This window comes from Grammomys surdaster, unplaced genomic scaffold (genome assembly GCF_004785775.1).
Source record: "Grammomys surdaster isolate TR1022 unplaced genomic scaffold, NIH_TR_1.0 125863, whole genome shotgun sequence".
NCBI lineage: Eukaryota > Metazoa > Chordata > Mammalia > Rodentia > Muridae > Grammomys > Grammomys surdaster.
The window spans coordinates 482,112-493,776 of NW_021620689.1; the positions used below are offsets into that span (position 1 = coordinate 482,112).

The 11,665-nt window shown below is 53.6% G+C and overlaps 2 protein-coding genes across 3 annotated transcripts; both read left to right on the forward strand.

The window, feature by feature from the left end:
• Positions 1-1,820: 1,820 nt before the first annotated feature.
• Tekt2 (tektin 2) lies at positions 1,821-4,424 on the forward strand. Its single transcript, XM_028790185.1, has 9 exons — positions 1,821-1,976; positions 2,059-2,184; positions 2,344-2,549; positions 2,862-3,005; positions 3,198-3,312; positions 3,441-3,548; positions 3,675-3,818; positions 3,979-4,058; positions 4,211-4,424. The coding sequence occupies exons 1-9, from the start codon at positions 1,821-1,823 to the stop codon at positions 4,422-4,424; spliced, it is 1,293 nt and encodes a 430-aa protein (XP_028646018.1).
• Positions 4,425-5,167: 743 nt separating this feature from the next.
• On the forward strand, positions 5,168-10,395 carry Adprhl2 (ADP-ribosylhydrolase like 2). 2 transcript variants are annotated; one of them, XM_028790126.1, is made up of 6 exons: positions 5,168-5,394; positions 7,938-8,034; positions 8,270-8,477; positions 8,557-8,741; positions 9,059-9,159; positions 9,597-10,395. In XM_028790126.1, the coding sequence occupies exons 1-6, from the start codon at positions 5,175-5,177 to the stop codon at positions 9,884-9,886; spliced, it is 1,101 nt and encodes a 366-aa protein (XP_028645959.1). In that variant the 5' UTR covers positions 5,168-5,174; the 3' UTR covers positions 9,887-10,395. The 2 variants fall into 2 exon arrangements, with proteins under 2 accessions (XP_028645959.1, XP_028645960.1); XM_028790127.1 differs by lacking the exon at positions 5,168-5,394 and adding an exon at positions 7,576-7,833.
• The last annotated feature ends 1,270 nt before the right edge of the window (positions 10,396-11,665 follow it).

Here is an 11,665-nt window from a genome sequence, read left to right on the forward strand (position 1 = left end):
GGGGCCAGCCTGGTCTATAGAGTGAGTTCCAGGACAGTCAGGGATACACAAATTATCTACAACCAAACAAACAACTCCTGTTCATGTCTCACTTACGAACTGTATATCAGAGTCTACAAAGTACTGTGGTAGCTCACACCTGTAATCTCGGCTCTCAGAAGACAGAGGGAGAAGGATTTGGGTTGAGGTTAGCCTGGGTTACATAGTGGGGAAATCTTTAAGTTTAAAAAAAAAATCTGGTGCCGGGCGTTGGTGGCGCACGCCTTTAATCCCAGCACTTGGGAGGCAGAGGCAGGCAGATTTCTGAGTTCGAGGCCAGCCTGGTCTACAGAGTGAGTTCCAGGACAGCCAGGGCTACACAGAGAAACCCTGTCTCGAAAAACCAAAAAAAAAAAAAAAAAAAAATCTGTTCTAATTTTCCTGGGCTTCGGAATTAGTGAGCAGGAAGGATCTCCTACAAGCCAGCACCTCCCCACTTGCCTACCAAATCCATACACTCTGTCTGTCTTTACACTGGAAGGAATAACACATTCTGCCTGCTGGTCCCTGCCTCCATGGTGCTGGGATTGATTACAACTGTGCACCACCACGCTCAGCTTTTGCTGTAGTGACGTATCCAGCTAGGCAAGCTAGGGCCAGTTAACTAATACCAATGTATAGTTAATGTATATGTTTTACAGGTTTATGTGCTCCATAAAAGGAATAGTTTTTTTTTATAACTTCAAACACTAGTAAAATTGTTGGGCGAAACAAAATCAAAGGAATAAATATGTGTTAGATGTGTGTCCAAGATATACTTTTTGTTACACCACCTATTTCTGGAAGGAGACCCCGGAAGGAAACCGAGCCTGAATGGAAACCGAGCCTGAGAGCGAAGCCTATATGAACTAACTATCCATACTTTTAAAATCTTGTCAGTGTAAAACGTTTATCAAAATTAAAATGTTCAGTTCCTAGATCCTCAGCTGCGCGGTTGCCCGGCCAAGCTGGGGCCCAGGTGACAGCGCAGGGGCGCAGGTGACCACGCGAGGAGGGGGCGGTTGCTCGGCAACCAGAGCCGCAAACAACAGGAGTTCTCAGACCTGGGCACCGAGGGCGAGCGGGAAGACCAGGTGAGGGGACGCGGGCGAGCGGAGCACCCGCGGCAGACCTCCTAACCCAGACTTCAAGCCCGGGTATTGACTGAAACCCCAAAGGTGGAGCCTGCGCACGGGGAGGATCATGCTGGACACTAAATTCTGACTCCAGCACCTCCTACCCGGCGGCCAGCCCGCATACCAGGCGGGGCAAGGGACCCGGCCGCCCTCCCTACCCAGATAGCTGGTTAAAGCCTGGGTGTGCCAGCCCAGTCATACCACCCTGGAAAGGAAACAAGGCTTCTTCTCCCAGATCCCCCGTGGGCCTGGCCCACAGCCTGGGAAAGAGTGATTGTTGGAAGTAGGGATGGAAAGTGGATGTTCCCTGCCATCCTTTCAGTAGGCGAAAGGATACACACACACACACACACACACACACACACACACACACACACACATACACACTTTTATCCTTTCCTTTACGTGCATTCTTGCATCTGCAGGCAGTCTCCGGGTCTTTGTTCCTGAAGATAGACCACTGAGAAAATATAGCTTGATTGCTAATACCTTACCGGAAATGAGTTGAAGGGGGTCTGAATTGGAAACCTTCCCAGCAGACTCTGCAGGAAAGGGCTTAGAGCCAAGAGGACAGACTCAGGGGGTCCAGAAAAGGCGCTTTTCTTTTCTTCTGCAGGTGGTGATCAGGAACAGGCCTAAGAGTTTCAGACCTTTGGCTCGTTAGCCATGGCTACACTAAGTGTCAAGCCCAGTCAACGCTATCAGCTCTCCGACTGGCGCACCAACAGCTACCTGTTGTCCACCAATGCCGAGCGGCAGCGAGATGCTTCTCACCAGATCCGCCAGGAGGCCCGGATCCTTCGCAATGAGACCAGCAACCAGGTTGTGGGCCCGCTCAGGCTCATGGGCCATGGGAGAGCCCTTAGCCACAGACATCCATTTTATTTGGTTCTGTCTCTTCCAGACTCTATGGGATGAACATGATAACAGGATTCGCCTGGCGGAGAGGATCGATACTGTCAACCGGTGGAAGGAGATGCTGGACAAGTGTCTAACAGATTTAGACGCTGAGATAGACAGCTTGACACAGGCAGGGAGCCAGGGCTGGGCATCAGCAGGCTCGGATGGGAAGGTCTAACCCTCCTACCCCATTTCAAGATCTGGAAGCCACCATTCCCTCTACTGAGGTAAGGATGGGCGTGATCTCCCAGGGCATGGCCCCACCAATCCCTGTGCTCTTTCTCTCTAGGCAAAAGAGTCAGCGGAGCAAAACCTGCAGGCCAAGAACCTGCCTCTGGATGTGTCCATCGAGTGCCTGACTCTGCGAGAGAGCCGGCGAGACATCGATGTGGTGAGGGACCCTGTGGAGGAAGAGCTGCTGAAAGAGGTGGAAGTTATTGAAGCCACCAAGAAGGTCCTACAGGAGAAGATCAGCCAGGCCTTCCAGCACCTCTGGTGAGGCAGGGCGGGTCTGAGCACACTCACATGCCCTGGAGGCATAGTGGGACTTGCTGGTTGATACTTTCTGTCCCTCCCCGGCCTTCTGGCAGAAACTTCTGGTTATTTAGGGCATGCTTTCCAAGGCCCACTCACTGTTAGGATCCTGGGCAGCCGGAGTCACATACCTGTGACTTGTGTTTGAGGCTGCAGCAGTACATGCATCACAGACACACACACACACACCAAACCTTCAGTATCCTTGCAGTCCAGTGAGGACTGCATCCTGGGCCCTGAGGCCATGGCTCTGGTGCCTTCTTCCCTCTCCAGCCTCCTGCAGGAAATCAGGCAGCAGCTCAACTCTGACCACCGGGACAAAATGGAGACGCTGGAAATTGACAGGGGCTGCCTCTCTCTCAACCTCACTTCCCCAAACATCTCTCTGAAAATCAACCCCACACGAGTCCCCAAAGAGTAAGACCAGTGTTTCAGTCAGTCCTTTCTGTGCCCCTGCGTGTGACCCCCGTTGTTTCCTTGTGTGTCCCAGTGACCCCCATTGTTTCCTTGTGTGTCCCAGTGACCCCCTTTGTTTCCTTGTGTGCCCCAGTGACCCCCATTGTTTCCTGGTGTGTCCCAGTGACCCCCATTGTTTCCTTGTCACCACAGCTCCACCACACTGCAGCAATGGGATGACTTCACTCGATTCAACAAGGACCGTGCAGAAGCAGAAATGAAAGCAGCCATAGAGCTGAGGGAAGCCATTGCCCTAGCTATCGCTCAGGTGACTAAGCCCAACTCACCTCTATCTTTCCTTCCACACTGACCACATGTTAGCCCTTCCCCTGCCTTAAAACAGCAGTCTCACAAGGCCACGACCCCCCTCTTGCCTGGCTCGCTCTCCCCATGCAGACCAACAACGAACTGGAAGCTCAGAGGGTTGCGACCGAATTCACCTTCAGGAAACGGCTTCGGGAAATGGAGAGTTTGTACAGTGAACTCAAGTGGCAAGAGAAAAATGTGAGTTTTCCCCCTGCCCTTCCGTCCCTGCTGTGAGGCAAGCCACAAGGAACCCTGCCCAGAAGCTCTCCGTTGGGAGCCCCAGTGGGAGTCTTCCTGGTGGAGAACAGTAATGTTCTGCCACAGACCTTAGAAGAAATAGCCGAGCTTCAGGCAGACATTCGGCGCCTGGAGGAGGACCTGCGGAGAAAGATGATGAACTTGAAGCTTGCACATACCCGGCTGGAGACCAGAACCTACCGGCCCAATGTGGAACTCTGTAGGGACCAGGTACAAAGGGCTCCAGTGGGGACTGGCCCCTCTGCTAAGGAGTCTTCAGTGTTACCCCTCTGTACGTGTGGAGCAAGCATTCTGACCCAAGGCAGCCATGAGGCCAGCTGAAAGCCCATGTGGCTGAACTGAAAACCCCATCCTGCCCCTCTGCCTCCAGACACAGTATGGCCTCATTGATGAAGTCCACCAGTTGGAGGCAACCATCAATACCATGAAGCAGAAGCTGGCCCAGACACAGTAGGTTTAGAGAGTGGGCAGGAAGGGTGGGAGGCACTGGCCAACCATGGGACCGTACTGCCTGCTGGTCCCTCTGGGCTTTATGCTGGTGAGATGACCTGGCCCCTGCAGCCTGATGTAGGGCTGTGAGCTCTTGATGCCTTCCTCTACAGGGATGCTCTGGATGCCCTGTTTAAGCACCTGGCCCGGATACAGGCTGATATTGCGTGCAAGACCAACACCATGCTCTTGGACACCAAGTGTATGGACACCCGGCGCAAGCTGACGGTGCCAGCTGAGAAATTTGTGCCCCAGGTGGACACCTTCACGCGCACGACAAACCGCACACTGAGTCCACTCAAAATCTGCCAGCTGGAGCTAACCTAGATGTTGGTGGCTGAGGGAAGACACAAGGTTGGGAGGAGAGGGGAATGATGAAGGGACAGTAAAATAATAAAAATGGAGTTCTCAAACCAGGCTCTTCTCTGCTACCCATGAAGGTGGCTGACCTAGTGAGACAGTCCACTTGGGGGATGGAGTCGCCTAGACTTCGTAGGGGTCGAGTCCAAAGCGACTCCAGAAGGAATGCGGGTGTGAAGATACGGGTGCTCACCCGCGGGCAGCAGTGGTTTTGAGTGGGCAACATTCTTGTTCAGGTGCTTTTCTTTTTTCTTTCTTTCTTTTATTTTCTTTTCTTTTTCTTTTTTTTTCTTTCTTTTTTTTTTTTTTTTCGAGACAGGGTTTCTTTGTATAGCCCTGGCTATCCTGGAACTCACTCTGTAGACCAGGCTGGCCTCGAACTCAGAAATCCGCCTGCCTCTGCCTCCCAAGTGCTGGGATTAAAGGCGTGCGCCACCATCACCCGGCTCAGGTGCTTTTCAAAGGGTCCTCCGCGAGACTTTTTAGGGAGCTGTCGGCTCGATTTGTGGTGCCATTTACAAACGGGAAGGTAGGGAGCGCCAAAGCGAAGCGTGCAAGTACTTGCGTGACGCTGCATCTCCCAGCCTCTGGGTGGCGCTGTGGGGTGGGACGTAGGCTGACTCCCCAGGCCACAAGGGGGCGCTGTGGGGCCGCGGAGGGAGACGACCAAAGAGGCGGCAGCATCGGCGCCGGAAGTGGCGACTAGTCCCCGCGCGGATGGCGGCGGCGGCGGCGGCAGCGATGACGGCGGCGGGCGGCAGCGGAGCTGGTGCGGCCCGCTCCCTCTCGCGCTTCCGAGGCTGCCTGGCGGGCGCGCTGCTGGGAGACTGCGTGGGCGCTGTCTACGAGGCACACGATACCGTCAGCCTGACATCAGTCCTGAATCACGTTGAGAGCCTGGAGCCCGACCCGGGCACGCCGGGCAGCGCGCGGACAGGTGGGCGGGGCACCACCCATCGGGTCCCCACCCCGGGGTGAGGGGACCCAGACTCGGGGGCGCGCGCGCGCGCTCGCCGACGAGGCTGCCGAGGTGGAGGCTCTTGCGGCCAGCTCCTGAAAAGTCACGAGGCTGAAGGCCCCTGGACCGGGTCGGTTTCCTCCAGCTCTCCTAGTCTCTAGCCATGACCACTTTCGGAGCGCAGGCCTCGCCTAAAACCTTGGCTAGAGCCAGACCCCTCGTGGCCAGTTCCGTCGTGGCCAACTTTCTCAAGCTGCTGGCCCTATGTGGCTGTCAGCGGGGGTGGGGGTGGGGCTGTCCCCAGCCTGTTAAGACATGTCCATTCCTTTCGCTTGCATAGGCAGCTTGTCCTCGGACTCCGGGTCCAGATGTCAGCAGGAGACTTGGTTCTTCTTGAAGAGCATGTAGTATAGTAGAAGGGGCCTGTCACCAGAACCAGAGGACACCATGAGTTAAGAGGCATTTAGAGGTAGGGGAAGGAGCCAGGAAGGACAGGAGTGTGCCGAGAAGCAGGTAGGATGGTAGCAAAACCAGAGGAAAGAATTTCAAGATGGAAACACTGGTGTGTTACAAAAAAGTCAAGGTGGTCTGGACCCAGAAAACCATGTCGAGAACACGGAAAACGGGTGTTAAAGGAAGCAGAGATAAGACAAAGGCGATCATTTTATTTCATTATGGTTTGGGAAGATGGAAAAAAAAATGTGTAAACTGGGTGGTGGTGGCGCACACCTTTGATCCCAGCACTCGGGAGGCAGAGGCAGGCGGATTTCTGAGTTCGAGGCCAGCCTGGTCTACAGAGTGAGTTCCAGGACAACCAGGGCTACACAGAGAAAGCCTGTCTCAAAAAAAAAAAAAAAAGGAAAAAGAAAAAAAGGTGTGTTTTAGGTTGAGTGGTAGTTGGGACCCTGTGGCTGCCAAACAACCATTTTAAGAAGGTCTGAGTGAAAAGACCTGACAGCAGTCCAAAGGAAGTTCTGGCCTCGGGCAGTGCTAAATCCAAGAGCTCAGCCCAACTCCTAACTGGCTTACTTGGTTCCCCTTGGCCTTGAGATTCCCTTTGGGGGTGGCTCACTTTGGCGGTTCTTTTTCTATAGTACAGTCCCAGTAGCGCTGCAGAAGAGGTTCTCCTTTTGCTCCAGTCCCTACAAATGGTGCAACTTAAGTCTAGAGCCCAGCCCTAAATAAGGCACTGGCAATAAGAGATGCATGGATGCCTTAGAGTTGCCATCTAACTAGGCAGGAGGTCAGTCCCTGAGCTGGGACTAAAGAAGAATGGCTCCCTCAGGAGGACCAGGGCACAGAGCAAACGGTGGGAGGACAGACAGCGCCCCCCTCACCAACAGGGTATGGGGAGGATATAGGAGAGAAGGCCAATGAGCAACGCCTAGCCCCAGTGAGTGAAGGTGGCCTTTACCTTTGACCAGGCTGAGAGAAGCTAGGAATGTGTTTATGGCTATGAAGGTGGGTCGCAGGGCCACCTGAGAAGAGGGAAAATGGAGTTTGAGCTACAAGGAGGGAGTGGACTAGCTGTTTGAAGGATCTGGGAGGCACGCATTAGAAGAGTCTATTCACTGTAACTGTCTTCTCTCAGTGAAACAAAGGCCCCGTCCTAGCAGGGTAGTTGCCTCTTTGAGTATGGCATGTTAGAAGTACCAGAACATAATAAGTGGTGTCACAGACCTGTGACCCCAGCACTTACGAGAAAGAGGTGGGAAGATCTCAGCAAATTTAAGGTCAGCCTGGTCTGCACAGTTCTGGGCGAGACAGAACTACAGACAGTGAGACCTTGTCTCAAAAACAAAAGAGGCTGCAGAGATGATTCAGCTGTTAAGAGCACTAGCTGCTCTTCCAGAGCACCCAGGTTCAATTCCCAGCAACCACATGGCAGCTCACAACCATCTGTCACTCCAGGCTCAAGGAATCTGACACTCTCTTCTGGCTTTCCTGGGCAACAGGCATGCATGTGGTGCACAGACATACATGAAGGCAAAAATACCCATCCAAATACAAATTTAAAGGAGGAGGGGATTCCAGAATACCTGCAGCTAGGGGAGGGAGATGGGGTGGGAGGGCATGGGGAGCAGAGTGCTAGGACTGGTCCTGAGCCAGGGTGGGGAGCCATGAGATGGAAGATGGCCAGGAAGGAGGGGAGCAAGCCGGGAGAGATTTGTGTGCAGATCTCCTTAACTGAAAGGAAGTGGGCAGTGTCCTACTTAAGAATTTGTGGCAGTGCGTAAAGCCACACTGTAGGTGGGAAGCGTACAGCCCAGACAGGTCTTACTAAGATGCTGAGTAGTAAAGGAGGAAGTGGAAGGTTTCCCTTCAGAAATCTGCAGGGCACCATGACTGCCTTGTACGAGACAGTTGCTGAAGATCCCAAGGCTGAGATTGAAGACTTCCTAGCTTGCAGGAGGAAGGGTAAGAGGTCACAGTGGGGTCACCATAGGGGTCAGCTGCTAGGCCACAAGCGTTCATTCCAGTGGAGCCTGTGGGTTCTCACCCCGCCAACCTCTTCCTTGCAGAAACATTGTACTACACAGATGACACCGCCATGACCAGGGCCCTGGTGCAGTCCCTGCTGGCCAAGGAGGCCTTTGACGAGGTGGACATGGCTCACAGGTGAGGAATGTAACCCTGGCATGAGACCAGATAGGCCTCAAGGGAGGAGTAATACTCAGTACCCCTTCCCTCAGCAGGACCCTTTCTTTGGCTAACATCTGCTTCCCAAGCTAAAAATTTGACAACACTGTTGGTACACCCTAGGCACCCAGCTCCTTCCAGCCCAGCCCAGTCTTGTCTTCTAGCCCTGAGAGGCACTTCTGAAACTCTCATGTGCCTCCCTTCTCTTCACCAGGTTTGCCCAAGAATACAAGAAAGACCCTGACAGAGGGTATGGGGCCGGAGTCATCACTGTCTTCAAGAAGCTCCTGAATCCCAAGTGCCGTGATGTCTATGAGCCTGCCCGGGCCCAGTTCAACGGAAAGGGCTCCTATGGCAATGGGGGTGCCATGCGGGTAGCAGGCATCCCGCTGGCCTACAGCAGTGTCCAAGATGTACAGAAGGTACTGGGCAGACTGGTCACAGAGTCCCCTTTCCCAACTCTGTCTGTAGAGATGTGACAGTGGCTCCTCCTCTCCATAGTTTGCCCGGCTCTCAGCCCAGCTGACCCATGCCTCTTCCCTGGGTTACAACGGCGCCATCTTGCAGGCCCTGGCTGTGCACCTCGCTCTGCAGGGTGTGTCATCCAGTGGGCACTTCCTCGAGCAGCTTCTGGGCCACATGGAGGAGCTGGAAGGTGATGCCCAGTCAGTCTTGGATGCCAAGGAGTGAGTACAGGCTGAAGCCAGGGCTGAGGCAAAGTCAGGGTGTGCACAGGGCAGGGGTGGGTGTCTGGCACTGCCACAAAGCCAAACCTTCCACTCTTCACTGGGAACTTTAGGGAGTGGTTAGAAGAGGCCTCTTTGCCTCAAAAGACCATGGCCCTCAGTGTCTCGGACAACAGAACACTTCTCCTTCCCAGCACCACTAAGGCACATGTACCTGGATGGGACCTGATGTCCCCAGTTCCTCTTTTGAGATTGACCCCTCAGCCTGTGTCTGCCTACTCACTCTGGCCTTTTTGAAATTGCTTCCCAAACCCCAGGTTGGGTATGGAGGAGCGTCCATACTCCAGCAGGCTGAAGAAGGTCGGAGAGCTGCTGGACCAGGACGTGGTGAGCCGAGAGGAAGTGGTGTCTGAGCTAGGTGGGTCGACCCTGACTAATATGTACCTCAGCTGACCATAGGGCAGACAGGCTGCTGGGACAGCTAGAGCTCCCTTTGTCGGGCCCCTGGCAGGTCTATGAACATAGTACCTATGGCCTTGAGGATCAATATCCCCAGAAAAGGCAACTGGCAGCCAGTTTGTCCGCTAGTGTAGTTATGGATGCAAATTTGCCTGGTACCCATGCCCTGGGCACTGTGCACAGTCCTTCACAGTGACCCGCCTCTCAATAGCCCTAGGAAAGAGCAAGAATCAAAGCCACGTGCGGGACTAAGTGGGAGCTTGCCTGGCCAGGCTTGGTGGGTCCCGAGTAGTCTCACTATAGAGCCTGAGGTCTCAGGCATGGCCCCGCACAAAGCTGAGTGCCAGCTCTCGGCAGGAAGCAAGGTCAAGTTGCTATGCCCCGGCTTTCCCACAGGGAATGGCATTGCCGCCTTTGAATCTGTGCCCACTGCCATCTACTGCTTCCTGCGCTGCATGGAGCCGGATCCTGAGATCCCCTCCACCTTCAACAGTCTCCAGAGAACTCTCATCTACTCCGTGTCACTTGGTGGGGACACAGACACCATAGCCACTATGGCTGGGGCCATTGCTGGAGCTTACTACGGGATGGAACAGGTTCCGGAGAGCTGGCAGCAAAGCTGCGAGGGCTTTGAGGAGACAGACGTCCTGGCCCAGAGCCTGCACCGAGTCTTCCAAGAGAGTTAGTAAGGGCCACAGCTTCAGTGGCCCTGTCAGGACCATCAGGACCAAGGACAACTCAGATTGGAACCCACAGTTCCCTCAGGTTGACTCACCTGCCCTGCATTCCTAGAAGGCAGGCTGATGGTACCCTTGGGGCTAGAGTCTTGGGACAGCCTGTGGAACAGAGAGGAGCTTGTGCCTCGGGCTGCAGCTCTGGCTTGCTGCAGGGCTGTATGACACCCTAGGGTCCTCAGAAATATAAGAGGCCAGGGCAGGTCTTATTTTGGAGTATTTGTGGCACTCTTTTTACTCTAGGACATGGGACTGGAAGGTGGACCTATGGGAGTATCCTATCTCCCGGTTGGGTTTTAACCAGTGACAGCAAATTGTTGAGTGGACAGAGCCAGCAGCAGGTTGTTTGGCTCTTGAGGTGGCATTCAGCCCATCTATGGCTGCGTGGCCTGGCCACTGCAATAGGTCCTTGACAGCTTCTGGTGGATGTCACAGCAATAAACAGTTTTTTGTAAATCCCAGCATGTCCTGTTTCTGTCTCCACTGGTGGATTGTCTCTAAGTAGAAACTCCCTGCCTGGACTGCACTTGTCCAGTACTGGGACCCAAGGCTGCTGTGTTGTGGGCCATCTTCCACTTCCAACCAGGAAGGGCAGAGTGGGCACAATCACACAGTGTGGTCCAGGCACATGGACGAATGCTTTGCCTGAGACGCTGGGAAGAAACAGATTTACTGTTCTTCCTCAAACAGCCCAGGCCTCGCTGAACCAGGAAGAGGGACCCTATAGGTGCAGCGCACCCACCTTTGATAAGGATGGGTATGTCCTAGGTGGACATCCCAGGTGTACCCCAATGATGTGTTATCATGCTTCCTGTATCTTGAGGCCCAGGATGAAGGCCTCGGTCTGCAAGGAAGATTTATGCAGCATCTATTGTAAAGGACAGTTGAAACTGGGCATAGTGGTACATGCCTTTAATCCTGGCACTCAGGAGGCAGAAGCAGGCAGATCTCTGGGTTCAAGGCCATCCTCGTCTACAGAGCCAGTTCCAGGACAGCCAGGGCTACATAGTTAGACTCGGTCTCAAAAAAAAAAAAAAAGAGAGAGAGAGAGAGAGAGAGAGAGAGAGAGAGAGAGAGAGAGAAAAGACAGTTGAAAAGACCTCTCCCCACCACCACCACACTACACAGAGAAACCTTGTCTCAAAAAACCAAAAAAAAAAAAAAAGAAAAGACCTTCCCCCAAACCATGAGGATGATCTCTGAGCATCCTTCCAGGTTCAGTGAAGGTACAAGTTTGCACAGCTAGCTTTGTGGTTTGGTGGTTGGTCTGGGGTCTCATGACTATCAGGTAGTTGGCTTCCAGTCAAGCTGAGATTCTATCAGGGTAGACAGATAGCAGGACTTGGCTTTTATCAGGTCTGATGTCCCAGATCTTCAGAATCAAGGACAAGAGCGTGCTGCTCTTGTGTATAGCAAGCTGTAAACAGGCACTTCTGCGAAGCACCCTCAATCCTGTCCTCAGCACTCGGCCTAACAAGCCCATCCTCAGGACCAAAGACTCACAATTTCATTCATAATTTGTATCAGATGTTGTAACTTGGCCCTTGGGATCCTCAGCCAACTGTCATGCTCCACTGCTCCTGAGAGCTTACAGGAATGTTCCAGCAAAGTTCAATCCAGCTCCAGCCACTGCCCTTCTTTGGTTTCATAGAATGCCTCTGAGTTTGCCTGGTGGCACTGAGGCAGCAGCAAAGGAGCAGGCAGTGGTTCTAACGGCCCTCAGGAGCCTGA

Coding starts and splice junctions, on each gene's coding strand:
- Adprhl2 (XM_028790126.1), top strand. CDS start 5,175: ATGGCGGCGGCGGCGGCGGCAGCGATGACGGCGGCGGGCGGCAGCGGA. Junction 8,035..8,269: donor GAGGTGGACATGGCTCACAG/GTGAGGAATGTA, acceptor TCTCTTCACCAG/GTTTGCCCAAGAATACAAGA. Junction 9,160..9,596: donor GGAAGTGGTGTCTGAGCTAG/GTGGGTCGACCC, acceptor GCTTTCCCACAG/GGAATGGCATTGCCGCCTTT.
- Tekt2 (XM_028790185.1), top strand. CDS start 1,821: ATGGCTACACTAAGTGTCAAGCCCAGTCAACGCTATCAGCTCTCCGAC. Junction 3,313..3,440: donor TTGCCCTAGCTATCGCTCAG/GTGACTAAGCCC, acceptor CTCCCCATGCAG/ACCAACAACGAACTGGAAGC. Junction 3,819..3,978: donor TGGAACTCTGTAGGGACCAG/GTACAAAGGGCT, acceptor CTCTGCCTCCAG/ACACAGTATGGCCTCATTGA.